The following is a 22597-nucleotide window of genomic DNA, read 5'->3' as shown; positions in this document are numbered from 1 at the left end:
TCAAATCATTTGCTTCAAAACCTACTAAATACCACTCTCTTTATGGTCTGAAATATCAATGTATATACATTCTTAAGAGCCTGATAAAAACTGCTCATTTAAAAGAAAAGAGGGATTTAGAGGGTTTTACATCTGAACTCTTCATATACAGTGCACCTCTGTTGCATCAGTTGATCTTTTTCTGCCTCCTCATTCTAATTAGACCCTCTCTGATTAGAGAGATAACTCACTGAAAACATTTGCAAGTGGTGAATCCACATGTGTGAAAGATAATATATATCTGTCTATTATACAGTTATACACCTCTGTTGCATGCCTCTGTTCATGTGGTGAGAGTGAGATGCCTACCTCGCTCCAGGACCTTCTGGACCTTGATGTGATTGGCACAGAAGCCGCTGTACAGCTTGAAGTGATCGGCATAGTTGAGGAACGACCCACCAAGAGAGAAGAGGAGCTTCTATACTCAGCAAACAAGAGAATCAAAACAAAATGGAGTTACTACATGACACGCATGATACACACAGCGGTATTAAAACAGTCATACGTGCAACTGTATTATTTCAGAGTGGCTACTGACTTCTGCAAGTGCTATACAACTACCAACAGGAACTTGCTTGTCTTTTTATATATACAGGAATGAAGACGTTGCTTGCAGTTCATTTGAATTGTTCACACCAGGTTGGCTGTGCAGTGGGGGCTGCCTCACCTTAAACTGCTCAGGAGTCTCCAGGAGGCTGAAGTCTGGCGAGCAGGCGATGCGCTCCTCCAGCGTGTGCAGGAAAACCCTCTGGAAGTCCAGCATCTCGGGCAGGCTGCCAAACAGAGACTCCATCTAGTGGCAGGAGGTGGAATAGGCACAGGGTCAGACACAGCCACAGAGGGTGCCTCTCATTTGGTGTTTTATACATCCTCCCTTCCTTCCCCCGTTCCTTGTCCTCACTGATCTACATAAAGAACGATGGGGCGGCAACAATGGGATAGTCTATCCAGAGTTAGTTATAGATCAGTGGGAATGCCCATCAAGGACCGAGCATGGAGGATCGAGGAGAGTGTTTGAGAGCCACCCCATGATCTGACATCTGTTTCCGCTCCAGAGAGTGGTTTCCATTGAGAACAACGAGGAGTGCTACGGCGGTGGACAGGAGGAGGTCATGTGACTCACCTCATCGTGGGTGAGAAACGTCTCGCTCTGCAACGGCTTCAGGTAGATCTCAAACAGGCAGCCCAGGTCCTGAACAACAAAAGGGATTAAGAAGAGCTTAGATGACAGAGTCCCATCCAAATCACTTTGCATAACACAGGGCTGACACTCACAACCCAGCAACAACACACATCAGAACATTCCTCAAGAGTACAGCTCCTAGCACGGCATGTACAGTGTGTGTGGCATGCCGATCTAAGCATCATTTTGTTTGTCACTTAAACATGTGACTCGTTTCTTCTAAGGAATCCTCCGGCATACTTCACATCCTGTCATTCTAATGAGCACCTGAACTTCCTGTGTTCTGCTTATGATGTAATTCCAATTGGAACAAACAAAAGCAAAATTATAATGAACCTGCTGTGCCTCTAAACTCATAATTAGCTATTTAGCAGGTGCTTTGATCCAAAACAGCACACAATGCAACAAAAATAAAGGCAAACATTATGTATCAGTGCTAAAAATGAATCAGGCATCACACAGAACTTATTTCAACTGCACGACTGAGCAGGAGAATTCTTTAACGAATGTAAATGATCTCATATCACATTTGAACTTTTCAGGGTACATGCATACTATCCCAGCTCTTTCACTAGTGAGAGGTGGACATCCCAGGTTCAGAAAGTAAAAGTCCTGCCAAGTATTGGATCCAACCAGCTCACCCTAATTAGCAGTCAGGTAGATCAGATAATTAGTGATATCACCTGTGTGAAGTACACAGGTAGAAAGAATATATGGCAAGACTTTTATTTTCTGGACCCGGGATGTCCGCCTCTTGACTACCACCACCCGCAAATAACTACCCCACAGTGTACAGAAGGCACACTCTAACTCTAACTAAAGAGCTCTCGTACCTTCACGTAGGACTTCTCGGTGTCCACCAGTTCCTGAATGACCTTGCGGAGCCTGTCGGTGATTGACATGTGGCGGGGGCATGGCCTCGGTGGGGCGGGGTCGCTGCAGTAGGGGTTCCTGTGGCCCTCGGCCTCCAGCACCGGGCCCTCTGGGAAGGTCTGGTACAACGGGCACACATTGTCTGCACTCTGTGGGGGAGAGAGAGAGATAGAGAAGACAGAGAGAGAGACATACACAGAGAAGACAGAGGGAGAGAGACAGAGAAGACAGAGCGAAAGAGAGAAAAGAGAGAGAGAAGGACAGACAGAGAAGAGAGAGAGGGAGAGAGAGAGCGGGGGGAAAGACAGAGAAGACAGACAAAGGAGAAAGAGAGGGGGGTACAAGAACAAGTCTGTTAGCTTTTTGCAGGGATGGTATAAATCCACCTACAGCTCATATCCTCCTGTTAAGAGGCTCTAAAGTCTAAAACAGAGTGCCTTAGGACAGCAGCATTGGTCACTGGTGATGTGGTGTATCACGTCCATAGTGAGCAGGGATCAGTGAGATTAGAACACTGTTAGTAAATAGCTCCATCAATAGGTTAGCAGGGCACGGTGTCATTTCGGCTGGCCTCAATCCCCTCATAACGTGGGAGCCATTGCACTCTCACACACAAAATACGTACAGACACACACAGCCAGGTGTACAAATATGGATGTTGATATCTCTCTCTCTCTTTCTCTCTTTATCTCTCTCTCTCTCTCTCTCACTCAGACACACACACACACACACACACACACAAACACACACACACACACACACACAAAAGCTGATGCAGAGGAACAAACTGCTACTGAGAAACTAATAGCCAATGTCACGCTCCAATGCTTCAGAGCCCAGTCATCATATGCTTTCAGAATTTCAAGTGAGCAAAAAAACACCCTGGGCTATTTCACCTATACCCACAAACACAGACAACTGTACACCCCTTTCCTCTGAATACACACACACACACACACACACACACACACACACACACACACACACACACACACACACACACACACACACACACACACACACACACACACACACACACACACATTGGAATGATATCAAACCTGATATTTAACATTTCATATCTACAAAAAAGGCTTTCCAAAACTCTAAACAAAGGCTATGCAGATTGATGGCAAAGAGGGAGGGAGGTTTTTTTTTTTTTTATCTCTTCTCCACACATGGCCAGGCTGGCTGTGGGAGATGTGAGACGCAGGATCCCTGGGGAGGCCTTGGGCCATTTATCATCATAATATGTTCTGTCAAGCCGTAATACAGTGCTGACAAACTGATGAATTCTGGAGGTCGGAAGCGTTGTGCTGCATGGTGGGGCTGCAACTCCGGAGTGAGCAGCAGTAAACGGGGAGGTGGCTATAAACCACTGCTGGATAATGCTAATCCTTTATAATGCAGCGGGGCACGTAGGACGCCGTGTCCACTGTCCAGTCATTGGACTGTTCTACGAAAACAAAGTAGTGTCATCAGCATGTGTGTGTGTGTGTTTGCGATTGTGTGTGTGTGTGCAAGGAAACGATTGTGGAAGTGGAGAATTGTTGAGCAGTGAGATCATGGTAAGAACTGTAAAGCATAACTGAACAGCAGAGCGAACGAGCCAGCAGAGACCAAAAAAAATAGCAGTCTGACTGCTGACTTCAGGATTTTCAGTAAGAGTAGACAAAAGTAGTAAACACACAAACCCAAAGACACATATACACACCAACACTGTGAATCCCTCCACATACACACTCAGTCAGACACACACACACACACACACACACACACACACACACTCTCGTACCAGCAGAACGATCCCGTCGGGGGCCTGCTCGCAGACCAAACAGGACGCTATCTTCTCCAGCAGCGCGGCGAGCTTGTCCTTCAGCGCCTGTCTGAGCGAGGCCGGGCTGAACGCCTCGGCCAAGTCCTCCCTCAGCTCCTCTCCCCACCGCAGCCAACGCCACCAGCACATGACCGGAGACCGGCACCTCTCCTCCCCCTCCAAAAAACGACACGACGCACCGCCGGAATCGGAGCCCTACATGCCACCCAAACAGCCGCGATGCGCCACATCCACCCGGTCGCTGAAATCCCTTCTGCCGTCGTTTCCCCAACCCCTCCTTCACCAGCAGCAGCAGCAGCTCCCTTACAGGGCGGTAAGCCCGGATAAGCCGGCTGCTTAAGTGGGCCCATCTGCTGACAGGTAGGCTACTGCGGCCCAGGATGTGTTTGGGTGGCTGGCAGAAGGCTGGAGGCAGCAGGGCGGTGGGCGGTGTGGGGGGTGGAGGGTGGGGGGTGGGGGGTGGAGGTGGAGGAGGGTGGAATGGAGGGATTCTCAGTGAAAGCAAAGTCAAGGCTGTGAATTACACAGACTTTCGGCGGCAGAGAGGAAATTATGGTATTTGGTGCTGCGTTCTGCTTTCCACCGGGAGCTTCAGGGAGATTTCTCTTTTTCTTTTCCAATCCCCTACATGCCAATCCCCCCCCCCCCCCCCACCCTCCTCCTCTGAGTCATCTGGCGGAGTCTTTTCGTCGACTCAGTGGAGATTCATGAGGTGTCTTGCGGGTGGTCACGATGACAACCACATCTGAAACGGCTCTGGCTAGAAGCACACGAGCTGGGAGCCAGAAGATTTCCACTGTCAGTGCCATAAGCCCAGTATATGTGTGTATGCATACACGTGTGTGGTGTGTGTGTGTGTGTGTGGTGTGTGGTGTGTGGTGTGTGTGGTTTTTGGGAAGCCCGATCTGGACCCCGTCCAAGCTTGCCTTGCTGCATTTAGGCCCCGTGCCCTTAAAACGTGACCTCGGAGTGACGCCCGGGTAATCCAGCTCACCTAAACACACCTTCACACCTGCACACGCAAACACCTCTCTCTGGCTGCCTCACACTCCCCCGCTCTGCTTAAGAGGGCTGCCAATCCACAAATCACCCCCCCAGCAACAGGAAGCTCGTTCACCACACAGCTCGGGCTTAGACGAGCTCGTTGGAACAAAAAGTATAGAGTAGCACTCTCGAATTCCAATTTTCCCCTCGCTTGAATTACGGCATTTATTTGATTTAAAATAATTGCCCCTCACCCCACCCCGCCTCTGTTGGGGGAATATTAGTTTATGTCAAAGTGTTCGTCATCTGTGTTTGCTCAGGGTTAAAGTTATTTCAACACAAAAGCAAATCATCTTCGTGTTTGGACATGAGCCCGGACAGTCTGTCACCTCAGCCTTTTCTGCATCCTTGCTTTGTTAGACTTCATTATTACACTCAATTGGCGTGATCAAAGACTCACTGATGATCAGGCAGCAGGGAGCCTGAATACTAATAGTGGAGTGTGAATAGTAGTGGAGTTTCAAATTCCTTGAACAGAGGCCAACGTTCGTGGCGAACATGTTTGTCTCAACAGATACATTTGAACGACTTTGTGCAAACATCCCATCTCAGTGACGATAACGCTCTGTCCGACTCACGACATGTTCGCGGAGAACTACCTCCTCAAACTGTTCGCGGGTGTTCGCAAACGTTTGTGGAAAACTCAAGGCAAACAGAGAACTGTTTGCAAACGTTCACCCTATGTTTGCGAATTTGAATGCACCTCAGAGCACAGAGGAGTTCTGTTCTTCTTACCGTCCTGTGAGGCTCGGAATCATCAGACGGAACGTTCTGCAGAGTTCCATCCTCAGAACCTGAACCAGCTGCTATGGAGCCTTCTGGAACCTCCTGCGCTGGAGGCGAATCTGAGGAGGAGAGCGAAAATAGAGAGAGAGAAAGAGAGAAAGAGAGAGAGGGAAAACAGATGGATTGATAGAAGGGAGAAATGATGAGAGATGATGAGAGAGGGAGAAAGAGAGAGAGAGAGAGGGAGGGAGATAGGAGGGGAGAGAGTGAGACAGACAGAGAGAGGGGAGGGAGAGACAGAAAACCATGTTAGTGGCAGGTCCTCAGTGTATACAGTGCCAAACACAAAGCAGTTTTACTGAGAGAGGAAGGCAATTGAAAATCAAAGAGACGGAGCGCAAGACCAAATCAAAGAGAGGAGCAGTCCCAGGGGGAGAGGGCCTGCTTCAAGCTTGGCTGGCGGTTAACCGTACCTGACTGCTGTCAACCTGCATCGGTCTCATTTTAGCAACAGGCCAGCCTGCCGAGAGGCTGAAACAGCCACAGGACTACTGGCACCACACCAGAGAAAAAGCCTCCACAACATACAAGCCATACGAAATTCACCCCAGACAAAACATACAAGTTCAAGCCATTGCTCAACATAACCGCTGTCTTTCAAATAAAAATCAATTCAAATTACTCAACCAAGTCCGACTTAACAATAAACATCCAACATTCATTACACATGCAACTACTAAATCTGTCAACAAACAAACCAGACATATACTGTAAATCATCAATAATAATCAGTATCAGTGAAACTGGTGAAAATAACTTGTAATGCACACAAGTGGAGGAAAAATTCCCACAAGTTAATAGACTATTTCCACACAACCGTCTGGCAGGCACTCCATACTCTAGGGATCTATAAATAACTTTGTATATTTCTGGGCTGAAGTGATATGATTGGCCCTGTGGAGAAAGGAGTTGACACACAACTCTTCTGTCAGTATAGTTTGGATAACCACAGGAGCAGGGGTGTCATTTCATTACCATCTTTAACCGGAGCTACATGTCCGCACCTCATTTACATCAGAGGTTCCAGCCAAGCCCAAAATATCCTCTCCTCTGTCAGAGTGTCAGTGAGTGAATGACATAAATGCAGAGCGCCCCCTAAAGGTTGGTTGAAACACCAGCAGCTGCCATTGCATGAATCACTGACAATTCATGTGAGATTTATTGTTACAATGCAACAGGAATTATTGCTTGGAAGTATCTCCACTCACTTCTTCTTTTTGTGTTTTTTTTTTGTGTGAATTTATTAGAATGTGTTAATACAGGACAACATTTTTCAGTTGGTTTCGGCAAAGCAGTTAGTTTCCTATTCGAAACCCAAAAGTACTACTACAATTGAAGGGTGGGTTGTCTGGTAAAGTGGTTACGTGCACATGCCTATCTTTAGGCCAGGCGCAGGACAGGGTATGCGATAAGGTTAAACAAAAGAGAAAGTCCGCACACCAGAGTAGCTCCCAAACCTTAATTAAAAAACATCAACGTTTCATCCAAGCAAGGTCTTTGGAAAAAAGAAGGCCCTGGCGGTTTGAAAGAAGACCCTGTCGGATCGAATTGCTGCTGTTTTTTTTTTAACTAAAAGTTTGGGAGCTACTCCGACTGGGTGCAGCGTGAGGCCAGTGTGAGCTGTTAGCGCGTTACCTGAGGGCCAGGGGGGGAAGTGCTCCATGTGGTGGCTCTGTGCTGGGGCCTCGCTGACCTCGCAGTCCGTCCACATGGAGCCCGGATCCACGGCGACCACCAGCTCCTCGCGCCACAGAACCAGGCTGACGCTCTGCTGGCCGAAGTAGGCCTGCATCAGACCCAGGTCCAGGGAGCTCACGCTCATCCCGTTCAGAACCAGAATCTCATCCGCTGCCCGCAGACCTGCAGGAGAACACACACACACACACACACACACACACACACACACACACACACATGAATACAAAAGTATCGGAGCATTTACATAAAGAATCTTTCACTCTAGATCTGGCAAACCACCATACAAATTCCAAGTGGCAAAAAAAGCTACACACATTTTCTCAGTACATTTCTGTGGTTTTACGGAGATGAATGAGGTTTGTTGTTGCTGTTGACATTACATAAATATTGAACGACAAGTACCTTCTGAGAAAGCCAGCCCCGCTGTGTCCACCTCACTGATGTAAATGTGACTCCGCCCGAGTCCGTCTACGTGGCCTGTCACAGCAAAACCTGCCGAGAGAAGATTTCCTCCTCAAGTCAGTTGATTCAACATCAGTCATTATGTGCAGATGGATAGAGCAACAGAGAGACCTTAGAGTGTCTTCTGAGCTGTCCGTCCACATATCGATTTGTTGAACTGCACAGATGCTCTGAGCCTGTGTCTACAGTAACTCACCAAAGTCAGAGGCGGCGTCTGCACGGGACAGGTTTCGTGTGAACACGCTGAGGGGAAACACCTCCAGTTCATCGTACACCTGGACAGAGAGACAGAGCCAATATGTAAATGGAACAGACTCGCTTATACACAGGCAAATGAATGAGCACTCTCACATGTAAAAATCATGTTTACGACCAGCTCTTTAACACCGATACAAAAACAAATGACAACATGGTCGTCATTTTAAGTGTACTGACATAACAAGAAGTTAAGTAGTAGTTAAGTAGTAATTAAGCGTTAATTCATTATATTCATTATACTTTTCCCAGGAACTTTAACTTTGACTTTGACTTATGTCCTGTGTTCCTCTCACCAGTTCTTTCAGTGCATCGGAGGCGGAGGCGGTGTGCACCTCCACTTCCTCCCCCACACGCCTCTTCACTCGCAGGCCGAACAGACAGGGCTCCAGCTGACGACCCTGCAACAAGAGCAGACCAGCACAGCGCGGCCTGTCAGCTATACCGAAATAGCACGGCGCTTTATCGGGCAATAACAAGAGCTGTGGAGGGGCCCCCGAGAAACTTTATCTTCAGCTTCAGATTGTTTGGGTCTAGTTTTCAGCTACTGGAGCCTTCCTGGTGCTGAGAAGTCATAGAGCCTCATCCACCATCCTCCCCTAGTGTATAATCAAGTGTCTGGAGAGCATGAATTCCACTCAATGTTTTCTGGGAATCGGATGAATTTCTCTGGAGCAGAAGTCTTGCACCAGACGGTGGAACTAATGAGCGATATTAGCTGGCTCACTGCCTGGCTGGAGCGTAAACAACCCTGTGTGCTTTTTTTGTGTTTTTTTTTTTTTGCACCTGATCCGCCGCACTTGTGGCTCCAAAACACTGAACAGCATCGCCGCTGAATAAATCAGTGACTACCAGGACTGGCTTTAACCCGTCCGTCTAACCATAACTGCTTAGCGCTGCAGCGCGCAGGAAGATCTAAAAGACCAGAGATTGAGAGTAATCAGCTTCAGACGGAGGGGGGGGATTGCAACGACCAGAGGAAGAGAGAGGATTAATAATTGAGGAATGGAAACCAATTACGCAGCTGGATGAGACGCCCTACAGCCACCTTGATCTCTCTTTTCCTGACTAACACAACATCTATATTTTACAGGGCCGCGGGAGCCAGAGCCGTGAAAGCGGAGAGCTGACGGACTCGGAAGGGAAGGGGCTGCGGATTGGAAGCCTTCGGAGTTTCCTGGCGGACGAGGACGGCCCTCTGGAGAGCTGACGCAGGCAGGCGGGACGTACCTTGCAGGCCTGGGAGAGGACGTCGGCTGCCAGGGAGTCGGGCTTGACGGGAACGGTGACCACGTGGCCGTCGGGCATGTACACACACACCAGGCTCTCCAGGCTGCTGTCCCACGGGTGGCCTTCGGGGGGCGCTATTGAATGGAGTTTGGCAAAGCTGTCCAGTCTCTGAGGGGGAGAAAGTCAAAACAAAAATGTTGGGGGGGGAAAAAAGTGTTGAGGAGCTTGAGGAGTTGAGGAGGATACATTTTTTTTACAAATCTGAACTTTTCAGAAAATAACAAATTATGTAACTCGTAGCTTGAATGTTATTAGGCTACTCATTTTGTAAGTCGCTTTGGATAAAAGCGTCTGCTAAATGAATAAATGTAAAAGTAAATGTACCACATAAACAAATTAAGACAGCAGTATATCATACATCATACAGAATCACAGAGTTCTAATGCTGAATTTACACTACTGTACCTAGGAGGTTCATACTGACACTTCGGCTGTGGAGGATAAATTATTGGAAGATGAGGATCACAGATAAGTAACAGAGGAATTTGGTGAGATAACTTGGCACACCAAAACACATAGACAGACACAGATACAGACACACACACACGCACAAACACAGACACAGACAAAGACACAGACACAGACACACACACACAGACACACACACACACACACACAGACACACACACACACACACACACACACACACACACACATTCATTAGACAGCTTCCTTGCATGCTGTCCGCAGACCTGTCTGTTTGCTCTGTGCAGTGTCAACATATCAGCAGGTTGTTGTGACAGCTGTGCAAGGCCTCTCCCCCGTGCACACGGCCAGCAACACCACCACCCACAACCCCTCAACCCCACCCTCCCCCCCTCCAGCCCTTTCCGTCCCATCCCATAGTGAGGGGCTACTGAGGTCTGCTGACAACAAGACAATGACCCAGCAGCGGCGAGTGGCCAAAGGGCAGCCTGAAGAATGGGGGGGATGGCCGTCAAACAGGATTTGCTGCTCTCAAACTTTTTGGGAAAGTTTTGAATGGTGAGTGATGGAGAGGCTTTCGAACAAAAGCAAAACGGCCAACAGAGGCGAGCAGGTGTGAGATGTTTGTCAGAGGGATTCTATCTTTAAATCTGCCCATTCATGGCAGGATTTTAAGCTCTCTAAAGAACCCGAAAAGAAAAGAAATATCTCGGCGGGTAAGCTACTAAGTCTTTACTGAAAACATGCTATGATGACATAAACATAGAAACACACACCCACACACACACACACACACCACAAACATCCACCCATGTCCTCAGCACCCACTAAAATGGAAGAGCCGCTCAAATTGGTCCCAGATACACTGTAGGAGGATCGAGAAACGGTTATAATGCTTTTCCATAGAACACTAAAATAGAACTGAGATGACTTGGCGGAATGACTCACAAAAATGTGCTACAGAAATATCCACAGCCAGCACACACGTACTGACACAAGAAGAAGAGTCACCGAAGAATTTGTGCCTAAAACAGTCCTCCTTCGCTCTATCTTTGCGTCGTAATTATAAAGGATGTGCGAGAGCCGCCCGCGTTTGATACTATTCTGATCCCCATCGGCGCAGAAATAAAGCTGGTGGTTCCATAGGAAATAATAAGAGGTCTGCTGATGGCTGAAATTACAGGTTGGAGGGAGTGGGCAGATGCGGCGGCCCTAATCAGAGTGCGGTGTGGCGGGAGTCTCCTCGCAGCTCTCCTCCTCTCGCCCCCCAGACGCCTGTCTGTCCAGAGCGCCGAGGCCCAGACCAGACGCCCTCAACCCCTGCGCGCGCGCACACACACACACACACACACACACACACACACACACACACACACACACACAAAGCCACAGGACTGTGGCCACCACAGAGGATCCCCACATCTCAAGTTTACTAGTGTGTGTGCATATGATCTGATCTCACTTTAAACAGGGGGGGGGGGGGGGGGTAACATGGTGGTTGGGTTTGGATACTGACCCACTGCAGTCCATTGAATTGTATCATTAAACACACAGTTATTACCAACGCAACTTTGCTGGCCAGTGACTGTTTTTTTGCCAGTATGTGTGGTCCATGGAAACAGCCTGGCATGATGCACTGTTGTTCTGCCTTCAAAGATATGCATGCACACCAGCGCAGTCTCAAAAAGCAGACCAAAAGAGCCAATGGCCAAAGGGAGATTTTTGTAAATAGAAGAAGACTGTTCCAGGAACAGCAGCTCTCACACTGGCTTGACAGCGTCTGGCTGTGAGCCAAGCACAGACTCTGAGGTGGCTGTTCTGGGTTCTGTGATTAAAATTGTGACATTGTTTGCAATGCAATGCCTTTGGGAAAAGGAAACTTAGATGTCCGAATTAATCTTCTAAAACTTGTAGTTTTCACAGAGATCAGGAGTGGACGTCACTCTATGGATGAGCAAAAATGCTCAGACCTGAGGAGACCTACACTTTTTTCTATCGATTTGTGTTTGAGCCTAGAGCAGTCCAGGACGGAGTGGAGGATGGGAGGATGGGAGGATGGGGGTTTGCAGTTGCAGAGAGAGTTTGGACACTGATTCATCTCATCCCGGCATAACTGCACTCTGGAAGCAATCAGACTAATCCTCTTTCAACTTAAAAACCCAGAGACGCTGGGACTGGCAAAGGCCAGCGTAACCCCCCCCCACACACACACACACGCACACACACACACATACCCCCCCCCACCTATCCATCCAAACCTCTCCATTCCCTCCCCAGCCAGCCAACAGTTTGATATTTAGCGAACTGTGTGGGTTTACACAAACCATCTGTTTGTCCCTGCAGGGGCTGCTTGCCAGCTTGCAACAATTAACCACATGTGGCTTATGGTAATTCCCCGCTCAATCTTGGCTCTATTAGGGGTCCTTTTCGCTGCGATTGTGCTCTCTAACGACTGATCACTGCCAGGGTTCGAGTGCTGAGCAATACACCCCCCCACCCCGATCCTGGCGTTCACATGATTCATGCGTGAGGCACGTGTGCGGCTTTAGCTTAAAAAACACGGCAGATTTGGCTTTTTCCCGGCAAGGAGAGAGAGAGAGAGAGAGAGAGAGAGAGAGAGAGGAAGGGAGGAAATCGGCTTGTGTTTTTGCCATCATCGTTTGCCCCTGCCCTTGTGCCCCCGTTTGACGGACTGACTGACGACCCATATGAGAGCGCAGCAGTTTATTCCTGCCGAGTGCCATTTGCTCGCTGGCTGGGCGCCCGCCGAGGGAGCCATGTTTACGACTTCCCGGACACCTCTCAACATCCCTGATGAGCCTGAGAGAGGGGCGGGCGGACGGGGCCTACCACAGCTAGCCCTCCGGTGACTCACCCACCTTCAGACGCAGACACAATGCTCCATAACACTCGGCCTGTAGGCACTGTCTGCAGGGCAGAGGGCCTCACACGGAGCACGTCCTACGCAGTCCCACTGAGTAAGCTACACCATAACTTAAGTCCCGTGCACACCAATTTTCGTCCAATTTTTTGGACGAAATACTCGCACGAAATTACGCAGGCTATTAAACACATGCATTCTAATTAGTCTGCGTGTTGCGATGGGGAAAAAAACCTTTCTAACAGTCTTGTTTGATGCGAAATTTCGCATGTGAAAACTCAGACTCGGTGTGTACGGGTCTTTACTCTACAGTGCAGTTGTATACTATCATACAGACAGAAAGAATCGTAAATACTTTGAACTTGTGTTTTTTTGGTGTCTGACTTTTACCGGTTCATCTGCCAAGCAGGAGCATGAGAGGCAGACACATAAAACCAGCTTAGTGCACATACGTCTGTGTACATAACAACGACTGCACCCCGCAATTATAGGAAGTGTGAGCTTTTTTCTCTTGGCAGCGAGAGCACTGTACGAACACGGGCTTTAGGGGCTCATCTCTCAGACAGCCCTGGAGTGTAGAGGAGGCGAGGCGTCCACCACGTGCCAAAAATAGAGGTCTCTTGGCCGGGCCATTTATCATGAGCGCAGACAGCCAGCGCACACACTGGAGTCGCACACGAGCCGCGAGACAAAGAAATCGCTCGCTGGACGCCGCTGTTTGGAATACCGCTCAGCGTTCGAGCGAGATGGCTTTCCAAATCCCCCCTCCAACCTCCCCCCATGCACAGACACACACACACCACACACACACACTCTCTCTCTCTCTCTCACTCTTTCATACACACACACACACACACACACACACACACATCATACACACACACACACACAAACACGTGCACACTCCTCCATCTAAATATAAAAACACAGCCGCTAATTCCTTGGGCGAAGAGTGAAAACACTGCACCTAATTTACAGGTCACGGCCCATGAAGTGAAGTGAAAGGCATTCCAGGGAGCAGCGCTTTTTAAAAAGCTATTTATCAAACACAGAGGCTGGGGCTCAAAACAGAGGGGCTGCACAGAAACGAAACGTGCCGCGGCATTAGGAGTCCAGAGGTCTCCTGTAAAAGTCTGTTTATACTACTGATAAAAGGGGGGAAGAGAGAGAGAGAGAGAGAGAAAGAGAGAGAGAGAGAGAGGGGGGGAGGTGGAGAGAGAGTCTGCATGTCAAAGCCAATGGCAGATCAGAGCAAATCTGACTGGTCGAAATCAGATTTCAATCACAAACAATGCACATGTTGTTTTACGATTTACCCAGAGAAACATTCCAGCGATCCAACTAAAACACCGCTCGCGATAATCGTTCGGTTATGCGCTTCAGCTCATATTTTCGACTAAATAAGTTTTTTTTTCTGCACGTGTGTCCTGCCCTCTGAGTGGACAGGCTGTTTTCTGCTGTCAGGTGAAATGTTTGCCTGGACCAGCGTATTTCCTGCTGCTGAAACCAGTTTCTACTGGTGACTGCTGCGTGTGTGTGAATGAAATCTCCTGGGCCCTTACCGGTAAAGAAGACTTCTGTTGGTCGTTAATACATGTATGTATGCATACATGTGCCTGTGTGTGTGTGTGTTCTCTGCTGCTTCTCTCTCTCTATGTGTGTGTGTGTGTGTGTGTGTGTGTGTGTGTGTGCGTGTGCGTGTCATGTGTGTGTGTTAGCATGTGTGTATTCCCTGCTGTCCGTACCTGTGTAGAGGTCTGTTTCTGGGTCATGTGCCTGTGTGTGTGTTCTCTGCTGCTTCTCTCTCTCTATGCGTGCGTGCGTGTGTGTGTGTGTGTGTGTGTGTTTGTGTGCACGTGTGTCGTGTGTGTTAGCATGTGTGTATTCCCTGCTGTCCGTACCTGTGTAGAGGTCTGTTTCTGGTCTCGGCCGTTGCGCTTGGTCAGGCCGTCCAGCCCCTTGAGCGAGGAGAAAAGGCCCCTCTTATGCCTGGTCCTGCGCGAGAGGGACCGGCTCCTCCGCCGCAACGTAGCTTCATCACGAGTGCATATCTGAGCGACACACACACACACACACACACACACACACATTTAGAAACGTCTTTATTTGCAACCCATCATCAAATTAACGCTGATGAACCACAGGAGCCTGAAATCTTAACTAGATTGAGGGAAATATGCCTTACAAAAAAAAAGTTCCCAGTGTCTTAGCTGGGGATGTCTGCAACAAAGAAACAAGTCTCTGGCGCGCGTGCATTCAGCCTGAGACGCTGTGACGCTACTCACCAGGGCATGGAAGGAGGACACGGAGAAGATGCCCAGGCGGCTCAGCGCCATCTTGGATGGGCGGCTGGCGACGGCCAGCAGGCTCTTGGGATTGGGCAGCTCGCTGCCCTGCAGGCTGGCCAGGTAGCAGCGCATGCGGAACAGGTCCATGTTGAACTTCTCCAGGTTCTGCTCCCACTGTTGGATCTGGGGGAAGGGTCAAGAAAGCACATTTATTTACACTCAATTCATTTAGCAGACACTTTAATCCAAAGGGACTTACATGTCGTCACCTTACAATTATTAGGTTATTGACATGTTCTTATTCTGTGACAACTTACGAAGGTGAGGTGAGGTGTTTCTAGACTTTTTTGAAAGGACTGGGTGTGCTGAATATGAATCTGAATGTTAACATTGAACATTTTGGGATGCACAAGGGAAGCACCCTAAAATGACCTGCCATTTGGAGCTATAAAAACAATCTTCGTCAATCAGAGCAACTTGTCAAGAGTCACGCATTTTGAATGGCATTCCGTTCACACGTTCAAGTTGCACAGCAGATGGGTTAATTCCACAAAACAGCATAACCCATAGTACATTTTGACACTTGTTAGGTCCACATTCAGCTTACACTGGTTTTTCTATGGGTCAGCTGACTGAGAAAAAAAAAAAAACTCGGATATTTTTTTTTAATTGCGATTTCACCACTAGGCCACAGACCATAGACTGGCTGTGTGTATTCACAGGATTATCCTTAAGGCTTAAGCCAGTAGGCCACTGCTAGATCCCCTGCATGCACTTTCGCTTTGAACTAGGCAGCGCTGGATATGTACTGAAGTCACGCACAGTGAAAGCAAGCACAGCATTTCATAAAGGACTTCTGCTAGGCACACAAATGTGTACTTAAGGAATCAGCCATGGTTGCTCTCCACAGTCAGTGCATCTCTGCAGATGGTCATATAACATGAGCCCGGTTGAGTTTGGCAGAACTACAACAGCTTCATTACATCCAGCTTTAAGCATATCTGATGAAAAATAGCCTCTTGATCACTGTACTAGAGCCGAGCGTACTAAAAGCCGTCTTTCCAGCAGGGCGCACATGTGGCAACACACAGATAAGAACGGCCATGCCTGTTCAGGCTTATTTACAAGGAGTATCGGTGTTATATTAGCCCAACAATGGCCGTCTGATAAAGATCTCATAACAGCCAAGTGAAACAGTATTACGTCACCGCTGTTACATAACGGGCGTCTGATGGAACGAGACAGAAGGAGAGAGAACTATGTCCTCTGTTTCTCCTTCCCGACTCCTGCTCTTTCATTCCTACGGTAGATGTGAATTAGGCTGTAATGAGCGTAGCTTATGGCTTAATGCAGGCGGGTGGGGCCCTGGGCCCAGGGTCCTCGTGGGTCACTCTGGTGTCGGTTACACAGGCATCAAAGGACATCATCAAAGTGGGCCTGGAGCCCAGAAGAATGAGAGCCATCGAGGAGGAGGAGAAGAAGGAGAGAGGGAGGACCTCCTGACTGATCTGGTTTGATCTTCTCCATGCACCGGCAAACCACACTGACCTGTCCCCTGGCCAGCGTTTGACAGGAACTAGATGTTAACGGCAGTGACTGGGGTTCTTTTTCCCGGTAAAGCTGCCTTTAAGTGAACAATTGCAGAAGCCTGTTGTTGATAAGCCACTGAGGCATCCCTGTTGTCAACACATCTAAAGTCTTGCAGTGCCCCCTCTAATCTACATTTCCAGTAAAACACTGAGCTCTTTGATGACAACCATGACTTAGGAGGGACTAAAGCTGGACACATTAGTGAGAATATGGAGAATAACATACATACTAATGGCTTAACTAAACAGCTGCGGGTTTTGACTGCAATTTTGAAAATGCTGTCAAGCGATAATTTGTACCTATGTTTAGCCATACTGTTTTAAGTGCATGTCTCAGGTTTATACCTGCCTGGGGGGGCGACATTAGCGATTAGCAGGTATAGGGGCTAGGGGCAGGAGCAGGGGCAGGAGCTGTGGGCTGGGGTGCAGGTGGATGTCTCTGGGCCCAGAGGGGGGCTGTGGAGGCCTGGCTTCCATTCCCTCAAAGACGTAAATCACCTAATTGACCAATTTTACTCAACCGCTAGTTTGAATGGTTCAGTCAAGCCTGGGCCCTTCATCTTGTGACGCCTACGCCTACACACACACACACACACACACACACACACAGATACCGTACACACACACACACACACACACACACACACACACATACACACACATACACACACACACACACACACACACACACACACAGACACCAGTCGGAACATACTTTACATCTGAATCTTCTCGTGGGAGCAACAGAATGTTGGGAACAACAGAAAGAGAAACTGTGGTTTCATATGTTTGTGTTTGAGTGGTTTTTAATTCATTGCAACGATGATGTAATTACGACTTCACCGAAACACCTACACACACACACACACACACACTCCTCACCTGGCTCTCAATGGCCTTCCTGTTCTTCTGGTCGCTAATGACGGACAGCTGCAGCTCAGCCATCTTCTTCATCTTGCCGTCCATGTCGATCTTCTGCAGCAGGGTGCGGGTCTGGCTGCGCAGCAGGCGCACCGTGTCCTCCCTGCCCTGCCGCTTGGCAAACAGCGACGCGCTGGCAGAGTGCATGGCCGTCACCCAGTTCTCCAAGTCCGTTTGGTTTGCAGCCTGATGGAGGGAAGAGTGAGAGAGAGAGAGAGAGGGGGGAAGAGAGAGGGAGAGAGAAAGAGAGGGAGAGAGAGAGAGGGAGAGAGAGAGAGAAAGAGAAGCGAAAGAGAGAGAGAAAACCGTAAGCTAGAGATTAAGGAGATTCCTTGATTCGTCCAAAATGAGGATTCATGAAAGAAGTCTTAGTCTAAGTCTGCCAGTTAGGTTTTCAGCTTTTGGGATTTGTTTTCCAGGCTAAATCTTTGACTGATTTAGCCGAGAGAGGATTTACCAGTTTAGGTCCAACTATACCAATGTGTCACTGTCACGGCGCACATAACAAATAGGCTTGTGTGTTTGCTGACTATACAGTAATCTACTTTTGGTAAAAGGCTCTTGTAAACAATTCTTACAGACAGTACGGATTCGGGGGAGTTAACTTGCTAACTTGTGCTTTGGGTTTTTTGGGCCCCTAGTCTGATTTCATGGTGCCAGTTCATTTCATCATCCTAGTCCTACATGAAACCGCGCAAGTGGAATGTGTGGTTTCCTCTTGGCATGCAGCTCTCGGCAGAATCAACAGTCTCTTGTCTACGAGAACCCTTTAAGAGGAGAACGTCGACATTGGAGAACCGACTTTCAACACAGCAAAAAAAAGCCTATTTTCCAACAGGGCTGTGCACCAGGTGAGATCACTACAAAGGATATAAGGCTTGTTGAGTAGCCAGGGTTTCTTGACTGGACATTAGGTTCTCTCTCACTCTCTCTCTCACACACACACACGCACACACAGACAGATGTGAAGAGCAACATAACACCCCCTGGCACACCCTGAATACACACACTCACATGTACAAACTAACACGGTCGGAACAACATTGCAAATGTTCTCCGTTTCCATGGCAATGGCCAGCGGTGTAGCCAACAATGTGATTTGTGTGCCGGTGTAAACACCGCGTAAGTGAATCAGCGGAGGCTCCAACGGCTATTTCTGGGCCCATAAAAACGGTGCGAGGAACAAGTAACAGCATAAGACAGGGCCCCTCTTCTCTCCTCCAAGACATTAAAAGCTGGAGGCGTCCAACGCCGCGTCCAGCCAACAAACACACACACAGGGCCCTCTCCTTCTCCCCACCCGGCTGGGCCGTCCGCCTGGAGCCACACGCTTCGCCCGCCTGGCGGTGGCGGTTTCGTGACTGTGCTGAGGTCCCTGAGTTGGGAATGAGTGAAGGGCCTGCGGAGGGCCAACGCGGTCATTATCAAACGCAACAGCGACAAATAAAGCCATAACGGCACCGCTCCAGACCCCCTCCCCCACCTAACACACACACACACACACACACACACACACACACAGTCACACACAGTCTTACACAGTCTTACACAGTCTTACACACACACACACACACACACACACACACACACACACACACACACACACACACACACAGACACACACACACAGACACACACACACACAGACACACACACACACACACACACACACACACACACACACACACACACACACAGTCACACACACACACACACACACCATCCCCATCCATGTGGTTGATTTGAGTGGTCAGACAGTAAACAAAGAGGCTTCTGACCCTTAACAACGTTAAGGAAAATAAAGATAAATACAGCCTGAGAAAATTGACCACTCAGACTGTACATCTGAGAAAAAAAAAAAAAATTGAACAGCCCTTCTGTCTCGGACACACTGTATTCAAAACAACTCCACGTGAGGGCCGCTCGAAAGTGGCCACAAAGAAATGAAATGTCAAGGTCAATCACAGGAAAAGGACTGGCCATTTTACTATATAAAGATCTGAATCACCACGGCCTTGCTGTGTAAAGTAATAAGACACACAACCTCAATCAAAACACCATCGCGTGCTCGGCCTCGCTACAACACGTGCCACCTACGTGGGCACATCCGTGGGCACATACCTGGACTGAGGGCACTGAAGGACAGCGCCCCCACGCCAAGGCATCGGTGAGTCAGCCCCGGAAATATTTTTGGGAAAAAAAAGCTTTGGGGCTGTTCTGTTCATTCAGGGCGCAGTTCACCACACCCTCCGCCCCAATCCGCTAAAACATCGCCCGCGAGCCAAGAATGCAGTTAGCAGCGAATCTCGGCCTTTCACTGCCGTCACTTCTGATTACTTGTTAAGATGCCTTCATGACTCACTGAACATTGTCAACAACGGTAGCATTGATGGCTGGAACCCACGTGAGGCGTTCTAACAACAGCGCCGAGGTGGAGAGACTACCCAACAAACCTGGAAGAGGTAAACATCTCCGTAGGCGTTGCTCAGGCAGAAGACGTTCTCCTTCTTGGGATGTTCGGGAACGGCCTGGACGACGCTGTCCTCGGCGAGCAGAGCGTAGCACGGGGAGAGGTCCTGCTCGGAGGAGGACTTCCCGTAAGTCTCGTAGAAGAGCAACATACAACCTGAAGGAAAGGAGGAGGGAGTGTGAGAGGGTTTTTAGAGCATGTCCAACTCAATGCCTGCATACGCTTCTTTTAATAATGTTATGCTCATCTCTCAACAAATAAGTTTTGAGTTGAAGTTGAAGTATAACAATACACATTTAAATACTATTTTACTACAAGGTGTTCTAGATACATTTCAGGTGATTGGTAACATGTTGGTCTCACATGGTACCTTTGAGGGTGACCCAGTATTGCCTCCACTTGCGTCTGGTCACCAGCTCCAGCTTGCGGTCCTTGTGCAGGGTGAGGAGGGGCTTGAAGGACAGCCAGCCGGCTCTCCTCACCACCCCCTGCTCCTTCTCAAACATCAGGTCCAGCTGCTCCAGGGAGCCCAGGGAGCTGCTGCTGCTCTCCCCCAGCTCGGCCTCCCCCTGCTCCCCCTCGCCCTCCGACGTCTGGGCCCCCTCGACCCCCATCCCTCCACTGCCACCGCCACCGCAGCCGCCTCCCGTCTCCAGCTCCTGCATGAAGTTCTCGTAGATGTTCTGCCGGAGCGCGTTGCTGTGGGCGTGCTGCTGCTGCTGGCTGGGATGGAGGCCCAGGGACGAGCCGAAGGTCGGGGCGGCGAGGGGCTGCTGGGTCACGCTGAGGCCCCAGTACGAGGCGCTGGTCTGGGGGTCCGTCGTCAGGCCGTTGGGCCTGAAAGCGTCCGTGGGCTCGTTGGAGCTGGGGTCCTGCAGGGGTGAAGAGGGAGAGAGATAGAGAGAGAGAGAATGAGACAAGATGATGTGTTAAAGACCGGAGCTGAACTTTCACACGAGGCTGTTTGACATTAACGCTCTGGTGCTAAGGGGAGGTCAGCTGTTGTAAACAGACTGTTAACAACACACAGGAAGTGGCTCTCTCCAATAGCCCAAACAAGCTGTGGTGGAAGGACAAACACCTGGAGGCAAACACCTGGAGACAACTTGTGAATGTTCCTAATCCACTAACCAGTCCTGTCACTAATCTGGGCCACATATTTTCATCATAAGCATCCAGAGTGCTTTGTACAACTTGCCCTTCCTTTCCAATGAACATTATGCCTCCATGCATTACATAATAGGATGAGGTATTATGTCAACAGATACTCATCAGTGCTTTCTTTTTTTAAGTGAAAGCATTCTAAACATATAGGGAACGCGTCAAGCTTCATCACATAACATACCGTACCTCAAAACATGCCTTCAGCGGTATAAGGGTAACAGGGTGTTCTGAAGCTCAAGGGCCTTGACGTCTAAATGTGGGATAACCTGTTTTGAGTCTGCCCTCATATAGTACAATCCTCCTGCAGCTGTAGTCCCCCCCCCCCTCCAACCCAAACCTTCCCAGCAGCCCTCTCTCACCTGCAGCCTCCTCTTCTTCCTGCTCAGGCTCCCCGTCCAATCGCTGAGCCTCCTGATGCGGCTCTTGAGCGAGTCCTTCCTGGCGTTGGGCCCCGACGCGGGGGCGACGACGCTGGGCGCGGCCTTGCGGCACGGGAGCGTGAGCGAGGAGTACTGCGTCCCGGCGGGGTCCGGGGGGCAATGCGCGCCGGCCGAGTCCAGCGCCGAGGCGATGGAGGCCCGGTGGCGGGCCGGAGGCCCCTCCTGGAACAGCGGCGGCAGGGTGGACGCCGGCAGAGGGAAGGGGTTGGTCAGGCTCGGCGTGCTGCGGTGCTGCGCGGAAAGCGAGACGGGCGCCGACGCCATGCGCTCCAGCTCGCGGTGGTCGGCCTGCAGCGCCACCAGCGAGTCGCCGATGCCGCTGTCCTCGGTGCGGCCGGACGAGCACGTGTTGTAGCCGTTGCTCGGCAGGTAGCCGCGGCTGCCGTACCGGTGGACGTGGAGGCGCGGCTCGAAGCCGCCGAAGCCGCCGCCGCCACCGCCGCTGACGCTCGAGGAGCACGTCGTGTCGTGGCGCCCGCCGCTGCCGATGCTGTCCTCGTGGCGGGTGGAGGTGGACGAGAAGGTGGCGTAGCCGCTGCTGCCGGAGCGGTCGGCCGCCGGGTTTCCGCCGCCACCGACGCCCGGGTGGAAGACGCTGTCGTTGAGCTCGCCGCCCGTGCCCCAGGGCGAGTCGTACCAGGAGCCTTCCGAGCTCAGCGAGCTGCCGTTGCTGGTGCGCAGCCCCACGTGGCTCTGGCCGCTGGGCCGCGCCGGCGCCATCCCGTCCTTGATCGTCTCCCCGTCTTCCTCCTCCTCCTCCTCCTCCTCCTCCTCCGCCTCCTCTTCCTCCTGCCGGACGCGAGTCTTGCTGAACTCCACGCGCAGGCTGCCGTCCTGGCTGAACAGCACCTTGGGGCTGCTCCTGCTCGCCAGCGGATCCCCCGCCTCCGTCCTCCCCTCGGACGCCTGGACCGCGCTCCCCTCCCCCCCTCCCAGCTGGCCGTACGCGGA

General features: G+C 50.1%; 1 protein-coding gene across 1 annotated transcript in view; it reads right to left on the bottom strand.

Moving 5' to 3' along the window:
- The window catches only part of LOC134098339 (rho guanine nucleotide exchange factor TIAM2), a 28252-nt gene extending 5882 nt beyond the window's left edge, over nucleotides 1-22370 (bottom strand). The window contains exons 1-16 of the mRNA XM_062551369.1: nucleotides 21566-22370; nucleotides 20413-20914; nucleotides 20026-20198; nucleotides 17534-17758; nucleotides 15060-15245; nucleotides 14676-14825; nucleotides 9408-9575; nucleotides 8474-8578; nucleotides 8119-8197; nucleotides 7863-7952; nucleotides 7398-7622; nucleotides 5712-5821; nucleotides 2056-2244; nucleotides 1163-1231; nucleotides 707-832; nucleotides 349-457 (exon numbers count right to left, since the gene is read on the bottom strand). Coding sequence (XP_062407353.1) covers nucleotides 349-457; nucleotides 707-832; nucleotides 1163-1231; nucleotides 2056-2244; nucleotides 5712-5821; nucleotides 7398-7622; nucleotides 7863-7952; nucleotides 8119-8197; nucleotides 8474-8578; nucleotides 9408-9575; nucleotides 14676-14825; nucleotides 15060-15245; nucleotides 17534-17758; nucleotides 20026-20198; nucleotides 20413-20914; nucleotides 21566-22366 — 3307 coding nt within the window. The 5' untranslated portion in view covers nucleotides 22367-22370. The remainder of the gene's footprint in view (nucleotides 1-348; nucleotides 458-706; nucleotides 833-1162; nucleotides 1232-2055; nucleotides 2245-5711; nucleotides 5822-7397; nucleotides 7623-7862; nucleotides 7953-8118; nucleotides 8198-8473; nucleotides 8579-9407; nucleotides 9576-14675; nucleotides 14826-15059; nucleotides 15246-17533; nucleotides 17759-20025; nucleotides 20199-20412; nucleotides 20915-21565) is intronic.
- Between the last annotated feature and the right edge of the window lie 227 nt (nucleotides 22371-22597).

Source organism: Sardina pilchardus, chromosome 12 (assembly GCF_963854185.1).
Source record: "Sardina pilchardus chromosome 12, fSarPil1.1, whole genome shotgun sequence".
Classification (NCBI taxonomy): domain Eukaryota; kingdom Metazoa; phylum Chordata; class Actinopteri; order Clupeiformes; family Clupeidae; genus Sardina; species Sardina pilchardus.
The sequence above is the reverse complement of the archived record's forward strand: the minus strand, read 5'-3'. Positions and strand labels throughout refer to the sequence as shown.